The following is a 21965-nucleotide window of genomic DNA, read 5'->3' on the forward strand; positions in this document are numbered from 1 at the left end:
AACAATTTCCCTATCTACGTCATCCGCATTCATAAGCTTTTGTTCTTTCGTTCCGTCTCTATTTTTTACGCGTTTCATGACGAAAGTTGAATTGTCATTTAGCTCTGACATCAAATATCTCGGAGTAAATTCATCCATGTCATTTGGATGATATGCTATTAAATCATATCCCTTAGCGAGCTTGTATTTTCCAGGTTTGAGATTATATCCGTTTTGGTGCTGAGCCATAAAGCTAAATAGGTTCGGGTCAGTATTTCCATCCTTGAACTTTCCAATAGCTTCTTTATATCTGTCACTAAAGTCAACAGTATCTGGGAAACCACACTCTTCTTTAAGCATTTTTAAGAATTCTTGGTTTCCTTGTTCTCTACTTCTTTTATGTCCTTGCTCTGTTTGTGGTTGTTGTTGTGCAGGGTTTTGAACTGTTGGTTGCTGTGCTGGTTGTTGTGGGGTTTTGAACTGTTGGTTGTGGTGCTGGTTTTGGTGCATGCCTGTGTCTGTGTCCATGTGACGATGTAAATGTTTAGGTAGTCCTGGTGCAGGTGCTTCTCTTGGAGGGTTTGGTGGTATATAAGTTCCACCAGCTGGCACATATGTTCCATCTGCAGCGTAATGTCCTACCTGACTTTTCGTTTTAAGAAAGCATTTACTAGGTCTGTTTTGGTCTGTTGTAACTCTTTTTCTTGACTTTTCACAACAGTTGCTCTAACGGCGTCATAGGCACTTTGAACTGCCTGTCTCGTTGCTGCATCTGTTATTTTCGTCATATTTTGTGCTACTTCTTTAACTCTTTGTCGAAACCTTCAGACTTCAGTTTCTTTCCAGATGAGAAGTCGTTCACTTGTTTCACCTTACTATGAAGAGCTTCGAAGGCGTTCTTAAAGTCAGCATTTGTTAAAGCTTCATTTGAACTGTCTTCATCCGCTTGTATTTTTGTCCTTATTGACCCTATGAGTTGGGCTGCTTTAGCGTTGGCTTGGGCATCTAACCAGTCATTGTTAGCTTTTATATATTCTGCGCTTTTCATTGCCTTTTGCATGGCTGCGTCGTTATTTTTACTTTCTTGTGCTAAGTTTTCATACTGTACGGTTTGGTTTTGCAACTGTAAAAGTTTTTCTGCCTTTACATTTGCTTCAACTTCTTTTTTATACTCATCGCTATCCATATATGTCTTCAGGGCTTTTTGTTTTATCTCTTCATCTTTCAGTATTTTATATTGAGTAGTATGGTTTTTCAAATTTATGACATCTTGTTCCATTTTTGCTACTTCTGCTGCTTTTTCTGACACTTTTTTCGCATATTCCTCTGTACTTAGTTCTTTCAGTTGTTCTTCTTTCTTCTTTTTCTCTACGTTTAACTCATTGAGTTTCTTTGTGTGTCTGTCATATTCTAGTTTCTTTTCGTTTTCACTTATTTGCTTCTGTATGTCTATGTTTGACTTTTTGACATCTGTTATTTGATTTTTGAGTGAACTCAAATTCATTTGACTTTGAGGGTTATAGCTGTTCCGTCTGCAGCTCCACCATAGCCTGCCATTTTCGCTAAAAGTGCCGCTCTTAAACCTCCACTCTGTGCACCAACAACTCGGTTTAAAAGCATAGGATTGCTTGACATTTGTTGCAACATAGTGGGGTCATTCAGCATTTGTTGTTGCAACTGTTGTTGTGGTGTCAGTTTAGTTTTACTATTGGATGTTTCAATGCTCTCTTCCTCTTACGTATATTCTTACGTAGCTTACGTGGCATTTTAAGTGAAGTTAAAAAGCGGTTTTTGACAGATGTTTATATGACACTTTTTGTTCAGCACAAAAAACTACTCGGTCAAAGTGTTGTCAGTTTTGTAAAATAACCGTCCTATCTCATTCTATAAGGGGAAAGTCTTCTCAAAGTATACTTCCTTGGAACGCCTGTAACTTTTCCTGTAGCGACGATAGACCCTTACTTGTCCGGACAAAGTTATACTATTTTGAGTGCTCTACAAAAAAGTCAACGGCGACGACTCTCAAAAACCGTTGTGTAAAAAGTTTTACCGTTGGACAAAAAAGTATGTATAGAAAACAAAAAACGTTTATAGTTCATTCAATATTTGAGATGGAACGGTTTGCCAACGGTAACTATTAAATAAAATAAAAAAATAGAGGGGGTTACCGTTGACGAAAACGGTTTATTTTAAACTTTTCTATGAGTAGTCCGAAAAAAACAGTTTATTTTTGTAATGGAAGCCAACATTAACAATTCTCAACCGCTAACCAAAGCCAAAGCCCCACAACCTCCAAGAACTGGCACAGCTGTTAGAATAACCGCCAAAAAGTCTAACAGCGAATTAAGAGAAATTCTTCAACAAATTTGCTCTAAATATCTCAAAGACGCCGAAGAAAACACACAACCAGACGCTATATACAATACTCAGTTCTGTGAAGTTCTGACAAAGCAATTGCTAGTTCAATTGAACTTACTAAGACAATTCCAAGTCCAATTGAGCTTAGCGATGTCTTAGTTCAGTATTTTCCAACATTTACTAAGCTTAATGTTTGAGAACTTTATACCAAGTTCGTCAAAATCTTCCTCGTAACATCCAACGGTCATTCGACAAGACAATTGCCGAATTCCAAGTCTTTAGTTACGGATATGACCAAGATGAATACGTTGACGAGTTCGGAGACAACTGTACAAAATGGTTTGAATGCTATACGACAACACAATTTGAATTCGACTTTCTCGAATTCAACGCAGCAACCATTTATATCATTGCTCTTTACCTTTCCGAACAACAACAAGACCTCGCAGATGGAGATGTTGTTACCGTCGTCATGGAAACTCCTGAACAATTCGGAAAAAAGAAGTCTCTAATTGCCAAATTTGTTCCAGGACATCAGCTTTTCCAACGCACAGAAGTCTTCTGTATTCCTGGAACTAAGTTCTTTGTCAAGAGCGAACTCAAACAAAGATATAATGTGTCATTCAATTACACATTATATAATGTTTTCGACCCAGAAGAAGACTTCTTCCCAGAAGCAATGGAAGAGGAAGAAGAAGAGAAACACGAAGAAGAGAAACACGAAGAGTCCTCCGAATTCACACCAGAAGACTAACAATTTTCCGAATAAAAACCTCATTTTATACTAAACATCTTCGGGGCTAGAAGGGGCGCAGCCCCTGGAAGCCCCACTACCTTTTTTTTTTTTTTTTTTTAATTTTATTCTAAAAACAAGCTAAATTTACGGTTCTGACTTAAGACAGAGTTTTATTCAAGCAATAATTAAAAAATTATATTACATGAACTGCCTTGATAACGTTTTCTTCTGATCTAACAGCACACATATCTAAGAGCTTTCTTGTGAGTCCCATATCATCCTGGTGGAGGTTACCGTTCTTCTTTGTGAAAGCTTCAAGTGCCTTGAAGAAGCAAGACCAGTTCTCCTTTGTTGGATTTTCAACCTTGTTCAAATCATCGATGTTGAGAAGGTATGCAATGTCCTTAAGCTTCTTTTCAATCTTAGCTCTGTTTGCATCCAAAGCATGGAGCTTCTTAAGTGAATGCAAATCACCACGCTTCTTAAGAAGATGACGTAAAACTTCTCTCTGAGACATCTTCTCAACAATCTTTGGTCTTGGCTTGGCAAGAACATTCTTTGGTTCATTCTTATATTCACCAAACCATGTTGAAATGTAGGTATCCTTAAGAGCTTCATAGCCACCGCCTCCAATTTGTGGAGTTGAAGATGGTGTTCCCTTGACAAGTTTATCGTAAAACTCACTGATCTTTAAATCAGTTTGGTTGATTAAATCGATTGCGGCAAATGTGAACTCGTTTGATAAGTAATTATCAACATCTGGATCAAAAATTGAACCCATGGATGACTCGCTATACTTAGCAGCTGTGATTACAACAGCATTTGGAGCTTTGATGAACCCTGGAAGGTGGCCGGATTCGCATGCTTCAACCATGAAGAGTAAGCGCTTATACATTCCCTTCTTGTGCATTGTGTTGACACATTCCTGAAGCCTTTCGAATGTAATGTATTCAAGAACACCATCAGGAACACCAAGGATGCCATCAGCACCATGGTTGTCATAGTAAATAAAAACGTCATCTTCAGCTGTAGACTCAAGGACTTTTCCTGCTGTCTTGTTTTCTGTGAGAACATCATAGAATGATTGTGCAGTAACCTTTCCACCAGTGTAATCAATATGAGATGCACCATGATACATGTTGTGATGATCAACATTATGGAATAATTTGTTTCTGTATGGATTTTTACTGTCAGATGGAATATCATTGTATGCTATTGTAATAATGTGATCCGCTGGGAACGATCTATTGATCAATAGATCATAGATTGTTGCAATGTCGGCTTGATGGCGGTAATTATACCAATCATTTGATCCTGCCATAAGTACAGCCCATCTTGCACTAGAGGCTAATGAGGATAAGAGAAGGAACATTAAAAATGAGGTAAAATTTTTTGGTTCATATTTGCATTCAAAATTGAATAGTTTTCGAAATTTAAAAACACAAACAAAAATCAAATAATTATTTAGCAAAATATACTATTTTATAAATTATCCATATTCTTTCAATAATTTTTCTGAAGAGAAGTTAACTCCTCTCATCAAAATTTTCAATCAAAATCTTATTGTTATGACAAATTTTATCCAGAATTTAAAATAATTTATTCATTTTTATAACATCATAAGGAAGTCAATTTGGAAAATTGTTTTCACTTTAGGAGAATATAATTTTCCATTTGGAAAATTTAAAAAGTGAGACGCGCAGGATTCGAACTTTTTTAAAAGTTGATTTAAATGAATTTTAGTGTGGAATATAAGGACAATATCATATTTAAAATAAGAATATACTAGTTTAGGTGGTATTAATTTTTTCGATATAAATTTGAGAGTATGTACGTTTAGGGCATGAAAAGTGTCAATTCGCTCAGCGAAAGCTGAGCTAGCTTCGTTCTCGAAAGAATAAGGAAGGAGTGAAGGAGAATGATACAGAAGTTGACACATTCATATCATTTCAACAAATTTTGATCAAATTGAAATTCAATAAAATTCAATTCAATTCATACCCTTCAGTCAGTACATTGATATCCTTCTGCATCACAATGATAACTCGGGCATCAATAGTTCTACAACTAACTCAGAAAAAACAAGATTATTACTTCCTGCTTACAGCTTTTAAAAAGTTTCGATGATAAAAATCACTCTACTCTCGTTTATCGACATATGGTGATAGTAGGTAAACATATTCTTATCGATATTAATAAAAATATTTGTACGAAAATATCTTATCCAATTAGAGAGTTATTCATAAAGTATATGATAATTATAATTACTTTATCTTTGTTTTATCTTTGAATAAACAATTTAATTTAAATTGCATAATATTTTTTTGGTTGAAAGACAGGAAACTTAGTTGAGTTTGTATTATTTTTATCGTTTAATTCATCGTATCAGTGAGTGATCCAGATATTTAAGATATTTAGAAAAAAAATTATTAATTTGATTAACAAATTTTAATCAAAATAGCAAAAATCTATTTGATAGCTGTAAACAAACAATAATTTTTATTTCAAGCAAAATCACTTATTTTCATCTAAACGTATAAAATTGTCAATTTTATGAAAATAAATTGAAAATCTCATGAAATGTAAAGGAGAGTAATATTTTTCAATTTTCTTTTTTTCTTTGTCTCAAATATTTTCTGTTGGGAATTTTCTTGTTATCAAAAAATAATTTTAATATTTATTTATTTCATTACATACAATAAAATTTTAAAAACTCTATTTCTTCTCAAGAAAATTTTTTCCTTCATATGAAGAAACACTTTGTTCTCCATTTGATACTGAGTCTAAATCTCGATTTTTGAATTTTCTTCTTTCCAAATTTCTTTTTTCCAAATTAGAAGTTTAATTCAAATTTTCAATAGTTTATATATTTTCTCAAACCGTCTCAGATTTTCTCATTTTTTAGGTATTTTCTCTCAAAATATACAAAAATAGTAATATCAATACATGTGTCTAATATACTTTAAAACCATCGTGACAAAATTCAAAAACGAAGAGTTCTTCTCTCCAAATTTTTTTTCAAAATCAAAAAAATGAGATAAAAAAGTACGTTTGGAAAATTCATTTTTAGCATTTTAGGAATTTTCTCACTTTTCTTCCAAATTGACATCCTTAAACATCATTTCATAGATAAGTAAATCTTCTGATTCCTGGCTGTTTACACGCTAAATTGAATCTCAATTTGGAAATGATTTATAATTCGATAATTTTCCAGGAGCAATTATATTTAAAATCAATAGAAATCATTGTTATTTGCTTCATTGATCAATAATACTCTCATTATTAATATTCCAATAAAATATGAAACAAATAGTGCTGAAATTCGATGTGGTTTTTTTTAACTTATTTGTATACAATCGATTGACAGTATCGTTGATCATACTTATATTAAATAATATTTTTTGTGATATTTCGGGTTTCGAGAAGGATTTATATTGCAACAGTTCTCTTTTATAAAAAGATAATACAAGTGGAAATTCTCTTTTGATGTGAGTTTCTAGCTATTTGCAGAAAATCCCTCTCTATCCAGCGTAGAATTTGAAGAAGGATGTTCAATTAGTTCTATAAGTAAGAATCTTTTCTATCAATCAAGTATAACTAGTATCAAGATCCCTGCAAGTGTTTCTATTTTCTATGGAACAGCGTTTAACAGCGATATAAAAATGAATCAAATTTCAATTGAAAATTCAAACGATCCAAAGCTCTACACTGATGGAAGAGGGCTATATAGTATTGATCGAAAAACTCTTTATTATGTTTGTTCTGCATCAACATCGCCTTATACTGTTTTATCGACTGTTGAAACTTTGTTTGATGGCGCTTTTGTGAGTTATCAAGCTTCATCAGTAACTCTTCAGAATGGATTGAAGACAATCAATTACTTTTGCTTTGCAAGATCTTCAATAACATCAATAACTCTTCCAAATTCTGTTGAATCATGCAGAGAACAATCATTTTCTTTGTGTTCTAAATTGAAAACAGTTACATTGTCTGAAAATTTGACTTTTCTTGCTGTAAACATGTTTTCTTCTTCTGGATTAACAACAATAACGTTTCCAAATAATGTTACATATATTGATACAGGAGCATTGTCCTCTTGTCCTAATTTATTAAGTGTCTATTTACCAAATCCTATTCCTGAATTAAAAGGTGGATTTCTTGCTTCATCTCCAAAAGCGAAATTATATATGACAGATAATTCCGTGATTAATATTAATGATGAAAACGTTATGTTTAACAGTGATAATTCATCAGTCATTGCTTATTTTGGCACAAGTGAAACTTCAATTCATCTTCCTTCAACAATTAAAACAATAGGAGCGAAAGTTTTCTCCTACAAAACTAATATAAAAGAAGTTCTTTGTGAAGGAACATGTCAAATTCAAAATGTTGAAGCAAATGCATTTGTAAATTGTACGAATTTAGTTACAATTCCAAGTTTATCATATGTTAAAACAATTGGACAACGAGCATTTGAAGGATGTCCAATTTCTTCTCCTATCCAATTTTCATCTGCATTAACATTGATTAAAGATTATGCATTTTTAGGAAATAATAAGATTCCTCAGATAACATTTGAACAACCATCAACATCACTAACAATATCAGATTATGCGTTTCAGAATTGTTCTTCATTGACAACAATTAGTTTTCCATCACAAGGATCAATTTCTTTAGGAAACTATGCCTTCTTTAATTGCAATAGTTTATCATCAATTACAATAACATCTGCTAATGTATCAATTGGACAATCATGTTTCATGAATTCTGGAATTAATTCTTTGATTTTTGAAGGAAACAAAGTTTGCAATGGAATCATTCCAGCATTTTGTTTCAAGAATTGTATAAATCTTCAATCTGTTTCTATCCCTTCTAACTGTACTATTTTGGATATCGAATGCTTTGCAATGACATCTATTAAAACTGTAAAAGTCACAGATAATTTGGAAATCATTTCAAGACAGAGTTTCAAAGACTGCCAATATCTAGAAAACCTTGAAATTCCAAATTCATCTCACTTGAAATCCATTGAACCAGCAGCATTTCAAGGCTGCATTAGATTTTATTCAGTAAAAATGTTCCAATCCGAATACTTTTATAGTGATAGCGGAGCAATATATAACTTCGATCGATCACAATTGATTATTTATCCACCAGCAGCTCCAAACAAATTCTTAGCTATATCAGACAGAGTTCGTTATATTCAACAGAGTTGTTTTATTGGCTGCACAAATCTAGATACGGTTTTAATTCCAGACAACAGTGTTACATCAATTGGCCCGAGTGCATTCGAAGGTTGCACAAACTTGAGAGTGATTAACATCCCTTTAAGTGTTCAATCTGTTGGATTAAATGCTTTTCTTGGATGTAAAAATCTTTTGTGCGGTATTGCATTCGAAAACAAAACATCAGCATATAAAACAATGTTGATTGAGGCATCCCTTTCATTCAGTTCACTTAGATCCTGCATTGCAGATTCATGCCAAAGAAATGAATTAAGGTTCTCATTTTCTTATAGCTTCTTATTCCCATTTATTTTATTAAGTTAACTTAATTTTTTAATCATGAAGTCTTACAACATAAATCTAAAAATCAAAAGGATTTATTTGCTTGAATAAAATAAAGAGTTTCATATTGTTTATTAGTGATTTGTGTAAATTTGAAATTTTATTCGATCCCAGACTTCAGCAAAAATGCCAGAAAGAATACTCTACGCTCGTGTATATCAGGATATAGCATGTATACATAGTAGATCTTTTAAGGGGAAAAAATTGAATAAATTATATGAAATATCTGAGTATTATTTGCTTACTAGTACATTTTATTATGGAGTTCCTTGCTTTGTAAGATCTATTAAACAATTATATCGATCTTGGAAAACGAATTACTGCAATTTCCATCTCAGAGTCCTTTAATGTAAATCCGTGTGGAACTTTTCGCCGCCAAAGAACTTTATATATAAAAATAAATGTTAATGCTTGAACTATACTTTATTGTTGCCAGATCTGTGAGGAAATTTTTTTGTCAATTTTTATAAATTTCGAATGAAGATGACTTTTCATGGGATTATTACTTTGCAAGCGAATTTGTAGGAGCTCAGACTCATGGTTGCCAAAATTGTAATCTCTCAGCAGGTAAAAGTCAATATTACTTAGATGAGTGCAATTTTTTTGATGAAAATAACCGAGTTATCAACTTCGATCCAATTACTAACTCATTATTCCTACATAATCGGTGTTCTTTTAGTAAATGCACTTCAACAGAAAAAGGAAGTTGCATTTACTTCAAAATTGGGAGTAATAGTTCGATTGTTCAACGAAAATTCTGTTGTACAAAATGCCAAAGCACTAAAAGTGAACATTTTTCATATACTTTAGTTGGCACCGATAACTTAAACTTTTTTATTGAAAGTTCCCTTTTTGATGTAGGAAATGAAGTTGGTCAATGTTCTATTCAAGCAGAGAGTGATAATATCGTTGTTTCATCAACAAATTTCTCATCATGTAAAGCTTATAAAATACCTGCTGGTTGGTTTAAAAGTCCTTTACAAAAATACACAACAAAATTTAACTTCTCAACTGTTGTTAATAATTTAGCAGCAGTTTAGTGGAGCTATAATAAATTTTTGGTATAATGCGTTGATTGATTCATGTAATATTATAAATAATACCAAAACAAAATCAGGAAGTGGAATTATTTACCATACAGATAATTCTCTTACTGTAAAAAGTTGTTCTTTTATTAACAATACTGTTCCTAAATATTCATGTTTGATATATAACTATTATGATGAACAAACAACAGTTGATAATTGTTACATTGACAATTCGATTTCATCAACATTTTATAGAAATGTAGTACCTACTAATACAAGAGAACTATTTACTAACAAATTGATTCATTTTTCAACTGATATTTGCCAAGTAGAATTTGCAATTATCAATAAAAGTATTTCTAAAGTTAATAAACTTTCTCTTTTTTTACAAACTTTAGTAAACATTTCTAACTCTTCATAATCTAATATTTCCACATCATAGTTAGTTCTATAATTAAGAGATATTATTCTCGATTGGTGCTTGAAGCATTAGTAACTTCAATGTTTGATAATGAGTTTATGAGATTTTATAATTAGTGCCATCTAAATTATTACTATATTAACATAAATCTCAAAAACAGAAAGAAATCTTAGCAAAAATTCATTATAAGCATGGTCGGAAAATTTTTTATACAACAGTAAAGGAATCGTAATCATACTCTTCCTCTTCATCATATTCGATTTCTATCTGATCCATTTCTAATTGATGATATTTGTTTATCATTTCTTTGCATTTGTCATAAAATTCATTAGTTTCTTCAACAAATTTTTCATCATCAACTTCATTTACAAGTTCTCCCATTATAGAATCAAACTCTTCTGAGTCAAGTATATTAGAAAATAGTTTAAAGTCCAAGTAATCTGCATTTTTAAGATCAATATTAAGACTGATTTCGTTTTTTACAAAAGGATTAATATTACATCCAACAATTACTAATTTAAATAGGATTTCAATACATATTTTTGATATTTCTACGTGATCTGGATCAAGTAAATCAATTATTTTCTGAATCATTTCATAATTAACAATCAATTGAATGTTTTCTTGGGAATTTTGATAAAAATTAAGTATTTCATTAAGAAGTTTTATCATCTTAGTTTGTACTTGATATTGTATCAAACTTTCTGTGAAACTTTCTTGGAAAAATTTGAGAAATAAAAATTGAATTTTGAAATCAGACAAAATTCTTATATATTTGCGGCACATTGAAAAGTATTCGGCCTTTGGAAATGTACTGTCTGCTGATTTAGCATATAATAGACTGTAAACAGGATCAAATTCTCTAATTAATAAAAGTGCACTCTCATTATTGCTTTTAAGCATAACATTAACTGCTTTTATCATCAAAGGAATGAATCTATCAATATATACTAATGATTTTGTAATTTTCTCAAAAAGATCTGTATTTGAAAAATATTCAAGGAAATTTTGATCTTCAAGAAAGGAAACAAAGAGTTGAAGTGATTTTTCATTTGATATAGTTCCTGTTTCTACAATTAAATCAAGATATTTAAGACTAACTTCTGGATTTGTTTGAAAACCTGTTGAAATTGCTTCAAATATTGATGTGATTGCATATCTGATTGAAATAATATCTGTTTTATAGTATTTGTCAGTGAGATATCCTAAAAAATCTTCATAGTTATCTGAAAATACTTTAATTATATCAGGATTATCAATAATTGTGTTATCAACGAAGCAAATAAGTGTTTCGAATAATTCTATGTCCATGATGTTTTCATTATTGTTTTCTTCTATTAATAAATTGCAAATAAAATCAAAAAAATCTAATGTGATAAAATTATCATCAATCATAACAAATTGCCAATTAACTAATGCATCTAATGCTATTGTCCAATCATAACCAGAATTATATAAATTAATAATTATTTTTTGAAGAATTTCACAAAAATTCCAATTTTTTCCTTGGATTATAAGGGTTTTGTCTGATAATAGAATATCATTGAGTTCTGAAAGAAGATCAATAGTTTGTTCGTTGGATTGAGAATTTAAAATAAGAGAAACTTGTTGATATATCATCTGTGTCTTAACATCATAGTTACCTTCTTTAGAATTTGACTCTTTGGGTATTTCACTTCCGATTTCTTCTTTATATCCTTGCATAACTTTATTTTCATTGTCACTTTTTAATAAAACAATTGATCAAATTCTATAGCTTAATAATTTTGAAATAATAACACAAAGGGTACAAAGTCAATAAATATTAAATTTTTATAAAAAGAATGGAAATATAATCATTTTGATTTAATATTTTGGAATCAAATCTATATGAATATGCATTTTTTGTAGATAAACTATCTGAAGTCCTACTATGCAAGATCAATAACCAATATTGAGACATTGATCTGTATTCTTTTGATTTAAGCAGCTATTTATCATAAAAAATATATCTATATGGTATGAAATTCTTTATGTTGAGTTCTTGCTATATTTTTATGTTTTGAGAATCGAAAATTTTGGAGACAAAATCATTGTGAAAAATGGCTTTTCCGCTCGAAAATGTGCTGGAGGCTATTCACACAATGAGGAAAAATCCACAGGATGACAAAGCACAAACATACTTATATGAATGGTCAATGTCTAACGATTGCTTGAATCAGATATGTCAAATATTACGTGAACAACCAGATGATCATTATCTATTACTCTCAATTCTCCCAAGAGCAAAGAAATGTGTTGTTTCAAACTGGGTTAAATATCCAGAAAACGCAAGAACTTTCTACAAAGAAACATTTAGCATCAAATTCGATAATTTCGAAGGCCATCAAGGAATTCTCGATTATTTAGTTGAAATCATTGCAGAAATGGCTCTTAAAGACTGGCCTCACGATTGGCCTTCATGCATGGATTACTATATTCAACGCTGTGCCGATAGTCCAGAGCATTGCATTAAAAGTTTCAGTGTAATATCAAAGATTTTAGAGCAAATAAGCGAAAGCGACAACTTAACAACACAAAGAAGAAACGAATTAACGCAATTAGCATCAGATCTTACAGAGCAATTCTTCAATATCTTAAATGGAGCATTATCCAATTACGATCCCGAGCTAATGAAGGGTCCAGCCCTTAATTTACTCAAATCATTATGCTTGACCGCTCCAATTGAGAAAATTTTCGAGACATTTTCACTCCAAGCGTTCTTTACTAACTTAATATTAGACGAGAAGCTCAATGATCTTGCTATACAGACTCTTTCCAACATTTTAATGAAAAGAAAAGATTCCGATCAAATTTTCCACGAACATTACCAAGAAATCATTGTTTATTTGATGAGATTCTTCCAGAACTTCGAAGATGAGAAGCTCCAAGCCCTTCTTGAAGACGAATTACGCGAATTAAAAGAAATTGAAATATCTCATCTTGAATTAACCGAAGAAGTCTATGAATTCATCCTTAAATACCTCTTCCGCTACACCCACATGATAGAAGACATGTGTGTATACGAAGATTCCATTACCCAGCCTAATTTCACGATTGTCCAATTAATTTATTATGGAATTTTGAATACAGAGCCATCCGAATCATGTATTGAGTCATTCTGGGATCTGTGGCGCGATATATTGATGAGATTAGTCAAATCGAAGAAGTCAAAGAACATTTTTGATTCACTTACTCCTGTAACAGCTGTTTTTGATGATGAATTAATGAATCAAATGATTGAATCCTTCTATAACTCATTGGAAACAGCTATATCAGGCGGTACAATCAAGAACTTGAGTGCACAAGCATCATGGGTTGCGATTTGTTCGATGAAATCTGATGATGTATTTAGTTTCATACAAAATCAGACACAAATGACTCCAAAGATTTGTTATGCATTAGGTATACTTAATACTGTGTTAAATATGCAAATGGAACAAGAAGTTCTTGAAACAACATTACCTGCTTTATTAAATTACAATCAAAGCGCTTCTTCCGCTGATTTCTCTTGTTCACTTTTGTATTATTTGAGTCATTCAACACGCAGTATTTCCGCCATCCCTCTTCTTCTTCAGAGTTTCGTTCATCTACTTGCAGAAAACTTCTCAAGTGAAGATGAAAAGCTTTCTAAAGCAACAAGTGGAAGTTTCATGTATTCCGCGAGTAGATCTCCACAAATTTTCTGGAAAAACAAACAATCTGATAATACAACACCATTATACGAAGAAGTTGTTAAAGGATGCAACCAATGGGCATCATTATCAGAAGAAAACGCGTTAAGAATCTATTGTGGAATTGCAAGAATAGCGAAATCAATGACGAACCAAGAAGAAGAAAGAAATGTAATATACGAATATCTTTTTGATGGAGCAATTTCGCAATTACAAAGTGATGATGGAGAAGCAATTTCAAGAGGATTGAAGTTAATTGCACAATTAGCGGAAATGGATTTACCTGGTGTAAAACCACGTCTTAATGCTATTTATGTTCCTTTGTTAGGTTTAGTTGAACATGCAAGAGACATGAGAGATTCTTTGTTCTTCATGCAAGCAACAGCAACATTGATTATGATTTTCAAACAATTTGACATTTCTGATGTTGCTGAAGCCACAAAATTATTGATGGATATTTTGTTGAATTCTACGGCAATGCCTGAATCAGCACTTAACGCTATCAATGATTTAAGAAGACAGTTCCCTCCTGTTGAATCATATGGAGATCAAGTCCGAGAAACATATGTAAAACCTTTCTTGACAATGTGGGAACATGAAAAAGTTATGTGTGTTTTGCAGTATTTCAGGTTTTGGATTATTCCTGAAGAAGATTTACAGAACATCATTGAACTGGCAACAAATTGCATCATAGATGCAAGAGCAACAATTGGAAAGGAAGCTTGCAAACTGTTAAGACATGTTTTCGAAATTTGCAGAGATGGAAATCATAACATGATTATCCAAAATTCAAAGAATATCGTTCATACTTTGTTTACTGCGATTTCTGATACATATCACTTGCAGGTTTTCGATTCATTGGCTAAGACACTTTGGGAATTCTATAAGGTCATTAACTTAATGTCTATAAATAAGACAGAATTCGATAATGAAGTTGCAAATGTTTTGTCAGAAAATGTCATTTTTGCAGATGTCAGAAATGAAGTCAGTTCTAAATTGAGGACTGTCACAGCGACATTGGATGGATTCAAGGATGTTCTTAGAGAGTTACTTGTTTCAATCAAGGCTGCAAATATGTCTGATAAGAAACTGTTCAAGAGACAACTTAAGTTTGACAGCATCAGACAACAACTTGAGAGTCTCGCTGACATCGAAGAGAAATCTGCAATCAAGGCAGAAGAACTTGAGCTCCTGCCAATGCTCGCTAAGCTTACTATTAGCAAGAATAGAGAATAAATTATTTATTTATATAAATTTAAATTTCATTGTTTTTTGAAACATCAAATATAAACTTAATATTCATGCATTTTCAATTTATTGGATAGTTTGCGTCATCTCAATTCCCTTAGCAATGCTTACTAATATAGGTTCATGTATGTAATAAGTATTATTACCCTGAATGAAAGCAAATCAAACTCTGGGGGAATTAGAATCATATAGTATTAAGGATATAGCTCTTTTTGCTTTGATTTTATTCATTTAACGTCACAGAAAGATAAGACAACGAATTCTCAGGGGAAGTTGAAACCGTTTTTTGTCAATTGCATTAATTTTCGGGGAAGTCATCTTCATCAGATGATGATCCATGGAGAGATTACTTTAACACTCAATTTACAGGTGAAGAAATCAAATCATGCAAAAACTGCAATCCATCATCCTTAAATGGTCAATATTACTTAGATGAGTGCAATTTTTTTGATGATAAAGACCGATTTATCAGCTTTAATCCAATTACTAACTCATTATTCCTACATAATCGGTGTTCTTTTAGTAAATGCACTTCAACAGAAAAAGGAAGTTGCATTTTCTTCCAAATTGGCAGTAATAGTTCGATTGTTCAACGAAAATTCTGCTGTACAAAATTCCAAAGCACTAAAAGCGGACAATTTTCATATACAAAAGTTGACACAGATAACTTAAACTTTATTATTGAAAGTTCCCTTTTCGATTTAGGAAAAGAAAGTGTTGGTTTAGGTACTATTTATGCAGAATGTGATAATATTGTAGTTTCATCAACAAATTTCTCATCATGTAAAGGTATTTATGACCAAACTGGTTTTTTAAAAAAGTCCAAATCTTATTTACACAACAAAATATAACTATACAACTGTTGTTAATAATTTAGCAACAGAACAAATGATTCTAACTTTTTGGTATAACGCCATGTTTGATTCATGTAATATTATAAATAATACCAAAACAAAATCAACATATGGAATTATTTACCATACAGATAATTCTCTTACTGTAAAAAGTTGTTCTTTTATTAACAACACTGTTCCTCAAGGTTCATATTTGATATATAACAATGATGATGAACAAACAACAGTTGATAATTGTTACATTGACAATTCGATTTCATCAACATTTTATAGAAATGTAGTACCTACTAATACAAGAGAACTATTTACTAACAAATTGATTCATTTTTCAACTGGTAATTGCCAAGCAGAATTTGCAATTATCAATAAAAGTATTTCTAAAGTTAATAAACTTTCTCTTTTTTTACAAACTTTAGTAAACATTTCTAACTCTTCATAACCTAATATTTCCACATCATAGTTAGTTTGATTCTAAGTTAATTATTTATAAATCGGAGAAGTATGTCTTATACTCATAAGAAATAGTCGTCAAATTCCAATGCTGTATGTTCTTAAGTAGATCATGATATAGTTTTACTATATAATGTCTTTTTTTTAATACTGAATACTGAAGTGAATTCGCAGGACATTTCTCCATATCACAACTGTTGTAACAACATCATTTAAATTCTCACCGAAATCGAAGAAAAAACTTTCTCGCTGACTAACTATTATTTAACATTTTTGGAATCGCCTCTATTATGATCACCGGAATAGTAAATAAAAAGATAGGTATATTATCGTAGGATCATTGTTTCAATGCAATAGATGATGGTGTCTCTAAGCATTAGTATAAAAATGAGATGAGTTTATAAATTGAACCTCAAATAAGAAGTTAAACACAAAATAACAATTTTACATTGCAATAAATGTACACAATTCCTAATATTCAAACTAAAATTCATGAAAAAACAAATTTATTTCCATAAACAATTCTTAATACTTAAATTAATAGAATCCACTATAGAGGACAATCTGTCGGTAAGCACTTAGAAAAACTTGAAAACTTATTACTAAAAATAAGAAAAATCAAGTAATTTGTTGAAAATTTGCAATGTTACATCTATATAGAGCTTTATATAAGATTGATGCATTTTGATTTAAAACAAGATATAAAAAAAGTAATTTTTTTGGAAAAAAATTGAAATTATGGTTGAATTGTTTCCGGCATTGTATCTAGTAGATTATCGACGAATTCTTTGAAGTCTGGATTGATATTTAACTCTCTGACTAGATCAGCTTCGCGATCTTCAGCAGAATCAATTCGAGAAATGATTTTCTGAAGCCGAGGATCACCCAAGGCTTTTAATATCTTTTCGTTTGATCGAAATACTTCAAAAGACGGAATTTCTTTCACTTCTTGTTGATTATTTTTTTGATTTTCTTGGATTTTACCAGGACAGTGAGTTTTATGTATCTTAAAACAATTCACGCAACAATATCCAGCTTTGCACATCGGACATTTGTATTTAGATGGATTGTTCTTACATTCAACGCATGTCATAAGACATGTGATATGAAAAATTTGACTGGGTCATTTATGAATAGTGTAATACAAGATTTTGAACCAGGAACACATAGTTTTTATGGTGCCATGAATATCGAAATCCTGAACGGAACAGTTTACTTGAATGGTGCGACTCTTACTCCAGGTTTCATGTCAAATATTTTTGCTCCACCGAATAATCTTCCAATATCATTTGAATCATCAGAACCATTCACAATGAGAATCAGTGAAATCGATATTACCATGCTTTCAAAGTTTGAAACAAATATTTATGATATTAAAAGAACACCTGATGGATTTACAAAATTAGGCAATTACATTTATTATTCTTCAATGATGCGTGGTGCAGAATATCCTCAATCACTCATTAAATTCGTAGATAACATGATTTTGAAAAAACCAACGAAAATTTTCCTTTGTGGAGGCAAAGGAGTTGGAAAATCAACATTCTCGAAAGTACTAACCAATAAAATTATATCTCTACATGGTAAAGTCGGCTTTCTCGATTTAGATCCTGGCCAACCAGAAATCTCACTTCCAGGATCGATTTCATTCTCTATTTTGACATCATTTCTCTTAGGACCAGCAGAAAGGCATTCCAGACTTGCTCAAGTCTCATATTACTATGGAAGTGTCTCATTAAGTGATAATATCAAACATTATTTCGATTGCCTTGAACAATTGATCAAAGAAATACCTCCAGATATATTTGTAGTTATAAATTCATTCGGATGGGTCAAAGATCTCGGTTTAGAATTGCATAAAAGAATATTAAATTTAATTTTACCAGAAAACTTGATAATGCTTACATCCCCAAACGAGCAAGTTACTCCCCCTCGCGGATACGCTTTTACTGCAGAAATAACACCAAGAGCCAGCATTTTTAAGACATCTCCTGTCAGACAAAGAGAATTACGCTTTATTTCATACTTTGAATCATGGGACAAAACTCTTTCACAACAAGTACCAATAGCATTGAACTTAAGAACCATTCATTTGCGTTTAATTAACGTTAAAATTGATCCAACAGAAATTTTGATGGCATTTAACGGATCCATTGTTGCTTTGTTTAATGATACTAGAAAGTTCCCTCCAAACAAGAAATTAGTGACAATTTTGAGAAAAATTACTCCGATGCCAATTATTGGCTACGGATTTGTTAAAGCGATTGATAAAGCCCAAGGAATTATGTATGTTGTCACTGATGTACCTCCAGATGCTATCAATACTGTAGTTCTTGGCGCAATTCAGACTCCAACTTATCTTTACCACGGATCTAAGAGAATTGAATCGAATTACACGGGTACAAATGTTTACAATAAGGAAGGCGCTGGAACTGATCCCATGCATCTCAAAAATCCTGTAGCATATCAATAAATTTTAATAAAGTTTTGTTGTTTCTTTGTTAATATATAATCAACTATTTAACAACCATAATCCCTTTGTATTATATCTTATCTCGTCAAAGTATTAAGTAAATTTCAATAATATTTAATTTTTCTTCCTACATTTCAGAAAAATTAGTATTACTATGGATTAATATGTGCTTTGTTCTGATCAAATTCAAGTAGTGAATAACTCTTTACTTTCATCAAATGATAAACAAATAGAATGAAGTAATTATCAGTCAATGATATAATTATAATGTTTAAATCATTAATGTATCCACTAATGATATAGTGAAATGTGACTATATATCACAAAATATACGGAAATTTGAGAATTCTAGTATTATTCTACGATTTTCAATCAAATTGTCTAAGAAGAAGATCCAACCTTATCATGTTTAACTAATGCTACATCTTTATTCATGAAAAACAGCTAGTAAGTTCATGAATTTTGAAAATCCTAGTATTATGTTCAGTTTTCAGCCAAACAAAGCTCATAAAAGAATGTTTTTTGATAAGTTATATTCAATTCTTTGTTCATTTTCGGATTAAAGAACACCTAATTTCAGTGAATTGCGGTTTTGACAAAAATGCAAGAGTTAGGAATCAAGAAAGATTGGATTAAAGTTGGTCTTTTAGACTTCCAACTCAAACAGCATTACGAATTCAACACCGCCATCATAAATCAAGCAGGAGGAGGAAAACTTATTCCTTATCCTTATGGCGGAATGTTCCTTCGCCTTCACAGATCTGCCAAAAACTACATAAGCGTTATTAACAATAGCGGATTTCCTGTATTTCAGAAAGTTATGCTTAAAATAGATGATATTCATTCGATTTTCTGGTGGTTTGATGGCAATATTGGCGTTTTACACTATGACTCAACTGTCTCTGTAGTTTCCACATTCGGCCAAGTTATCAGACGTTACGAGCCTCCAGAGCATCTCACGATTTGCTGTGCAAAAGAATTCAATTTCGGTATTGCCTTTGTAAATGAAAAGAAAAACATCTACGTATTCAATTCCGAAAATGACAACTTCTATCCTTACGGCAACTTATCACAAAATTCTTTTCCAACTTTAATTGATTATTCAGCCAAACCTGATAAAGGCATTATCGTCACTGAAAGCAACGAAGTTTTCGCTTTCAATGCCACTGATGTTACGAGAATTTGGACAGCTCCTACAGCTCCTTCTCAAATTAAACTCCATTACAGCGGAAAAGCCGTGGCATGCATCAACGATACAGGATTATACATTGTACAAACAGCAGTTGCAGGAACAGTTACACTTCCGGCTGCAGGAATCGTTGATTTCGCTTGGATTGATGAGAATACAGTTATTTTGGCCACACAAACACAAACTGTCGCTCTCCAGCTAGGATTTAATTCTCCAATACCAATACCTGTTTCAAATGTTCAATTGCTCGCTGACGATGAAGATGGAGTTCGAATTTACGGATCTGACGTTTATACATTAACTCCTATACCGAAATCCGTACAGCAATTATTACTACCTACAAATGCACATCGCGTTAGTCTCCTAATCCAAGCCTATCAAAGCTATCTTGACAATGATATCACATGTTACGCAATTCTCGAAGAAAACAACCAAATCCTTCAGCAAACAGTCGAAAAAATTATCGCCGCCGCTCCTTACATCATGAATGCTGATGCTGTCGAACGATTATTAACTGCAGCTGCATTTGCCAAGTACCAGATCCATAATTTCAATCACGAAGAATTCGCGAATACAATTAAAGTCGTAAGGATGCTTTTCTCATTACGTAGACCTCAAGAAGCCAACGAAATCGACAGAACAGGTTATTCTTTCTTAACTACAGGAACGATGTACGAACTTGCCAACAAAGATTCCTTCGTCTCATACTGCGCAAATCTTAGATTATTTGACTTGGCAGAGGCGATGGCGAAAATTGTTGGCAAATCTGATACTTCTGATATCGCTATGGCCTGGGCTATGTTCGTTTTGGCTAAAGATCCTTACAGAGTCGACTTTGTACTACAGAGAATTGAGCCATATAAAAATATCGATTATCAAAGATTATCTCTCTTCGCAAGAGAGGTTGGCTCTGATCCTCAATCGATTTGCAGCATCATTAGGCGTATTAGAGACCCAGTTATTCGTATCAGATCCCTTCAGAACCCTGCATATGAAAATCAACTTGTTCCATCCCTCAACGAGCTCAAAGATGGCGATGCATTCATCAGGTATTTCTTCAGAGTTAGATTTACGTCGGTTACAGACAAGACAAAATTCAATTTCTTAAATTCATCTCAAATGGTTTTAGACCAAGTCGTAGCTTTTCAGCGTTTTATCAATACGTCATTACTTGAGAATTGCGCTCTCTCGTCAAATAGACTCGCCGAACTTACGATGATTCATACAACCCCTCCAGATTTGTTTGGAAGGACTCCTACCCAGTTAGAAGTATGTATGAAGTACTTCCCGAAGGAAAAGCACTCTCCGTTTGGCGATGCAATTCGAAACCAGATCGCGGTAGACGAAATGCTCGTTGGCCTTCCATCAGGACCGGCCGATATCAACGGAACAGGACCGGCTCCAAGCCCTAGACAGATCATGGAACGCGCGTTGGTAACCGAAAACGAGAAATTGTTTAATAAAGTGACCAAACAATATCAACTTGACGATAAATTCATTAATTTCACCAAGTTGAAGACATACATCAAATACGAGGCATTACGTGGTAAAATAGACGGATTTGTTCAATCTGTTTCCACTAAAATGCCACTTGGAATCATGGCAGATCTGTTATTTGAAGCAAATCTTGAAAAACAGGGGGCAGCACTTGTTGAAAGGATTCCGAACAAAGAAGAAAAACTCCAGAAATTAATGGACAGAAAGTTGTATGCAAGGGCTGCTGATGTCGCCAATAAGATGGGAAACACGGCTCTCGCTGAAGACCTTCAGAAGAAGGCAAAAGAAAATCAGAAATAAGTTTGAATTATTGATTTAAAATTTATACTATTACGTTTCAGTAAAACTATAATATCTACTTTTCATACAGATAAAGTAGTTAGTAAATAAAACTCTTTTCTTTAGTAGTTTTTAAATTATATTATTTAATATCTTCTTTTAAAATGAAAACTATAGAACATTTGCACCTAAAC

The 21965-nt window shown here is 32.2% G+C and overlaps 7 protein-coding genes and 1 pseudogene across 8 annotated transcripts, besides 2 other annotated features; 5 read left to right on the top strand and 3 right to left on the bottom strand.

Annotated features, from left to right (window-relative positions):
• Positions 1-3200: part of a mobile genetic element that runs on past the window's edge.
• On the top strand, positions 2215-3091 carry TVAGG3_0148960 (annotated as a pseudogene). The gene has a single exon. A coding segment is annotated over exon 1 (877 nt).
• Positions 3101-3200: a terminal%2Cinverted (terminal inverted repeat of Maverick-3 transposon ID:TVAGG3_0148740).
• A 66-nt stretch (positions 3201-3266) lies between these two features.
• Positions 3267-4445, bottom strand: TVAGG3_0148970 (cysteine-type peptidase protein; the record flags this gene model as incomplete). The annotated part of the gene is made up of 1 exon (XM_001313011.1): positions 3267-4445. The coding sequence occupies one exon, from the start codon at positions 4443-4445 to the stop codon at positions 3267-3269; it is 1179 nt and encodes a 392-aa protein (XP_001313012.1).
• A 1838-nt stretch (positions 4446-6283) lies between these two features.
• TVAGG3_0148980 (antigen BSP-related family) lies at positions 6284-9006 on the top strand (the record flags this gene model as incomplete). The annotated part of the gene is made up of 1 exon (XM_001313012.1): positions 6736-8622. The coding sequence occupies one exon, from the start codon at positions 6736-6738 to the stop codon at positions 8620-8622; it is 1887 nt and encodes a 628-aa protein (XP_001313013.1).
• Positions 9007-9118: 112 nt separating this feature from the next.
• TVAGG3_0148990 (armadillo (ARM) repeat-containing protein family) lies at positions 9119-11793 on the bottom strand (the record flags this gene model as incomplete). Its single annotated transcript, XM_001313013.1, has 1 exon — positions 10297-11793. One exon carries the CDS (start codon positions 11791-11793, stop codon positions 10297-10299), a length of 1497 nt encoding a protein of 498 aa, XP_001313014.1.
• Positions 11794-12165: 372 nt separating this feature from the next.
• On the top strand, positions 12166-15017 carry TVAGG3_0149000 (exportin 1/5 family; the record flags this gene model as incomplete). The annotated part of the gene is made up of 1 exon (XM_001313014.2): positions 12171-15017. The coding sequence occupies one exon, from the start codon at positions 12171-12173 to the stop codon at positions 15015-15017; it is 2847 nt and encodes a 948-aa protein (XP_001313015.1).
• Positions 15018-16715: 1698 nt separating this feature from the next.
• Positions 16716-17428, bottom strand: TVAGG3_0149010 (zinc finger HIT domain-containing protein 3 family; the record flags this gene model as incomplete). Its single annotated transcript, XM_001313015.1, has 1 exon — positions 17070-17426. One exon carries the CDS (start codon positions 17424-17426, stop codon positions 17070-17072), a length of 357 nt encoding a protein of 118 aa, XP_001313016.1.
• A 34-nt stretch (positions 17429-17462) lies between these two features.
• On the top strand, positions 17463-18806 carry TVAGG3_0149020 (polynucleotide 5'-hydroxyl-kinase protein; the record flags this gene model as incomplete). Its single annotated transcript, XM_001313016.1, has 1 exon — positions 17463-18806. One exon carries the CDS (start codon positions 17463-17465, stop codon positions 18804-18806), a length of 1344 nt encoding a protein of 447 aa, XP_001313017.1.
• A 489-nt stretch (positions 18807-19295) lies between these two features.
• Positions 19296-21941, top strand: TVAGG3_0149030 (vacuolar protein sorting VPSs16 family; the record flags this gene model as incomplete). The annotated part of the gene is made up of 1 exon (XM_001313017.1): positions 19408-21792. The coding sequence occupies one exon, from the start codon at positions 19408-19410 to the stop codon at positions 21790-21792; it is 2385 nt and encodes a 794-aa protein (XP_001313018.1).
• Between the last annotated feature and the right edge of the window lie 24 nt (positions 21942-21965).

This window comes from Trichomonas vaginalis, chromosome IV (assembly GCF_026262505.1).
Source record: "Trichomonas vaginalis G3 chromosome IV, whole genome shotgun sequence".
NCBI classification, from domain to species: Eukaryota; Parabasalia; order Trichomonadida; family Trichomonadidae; genus Trichomonas; species Trichomonas vaginalis.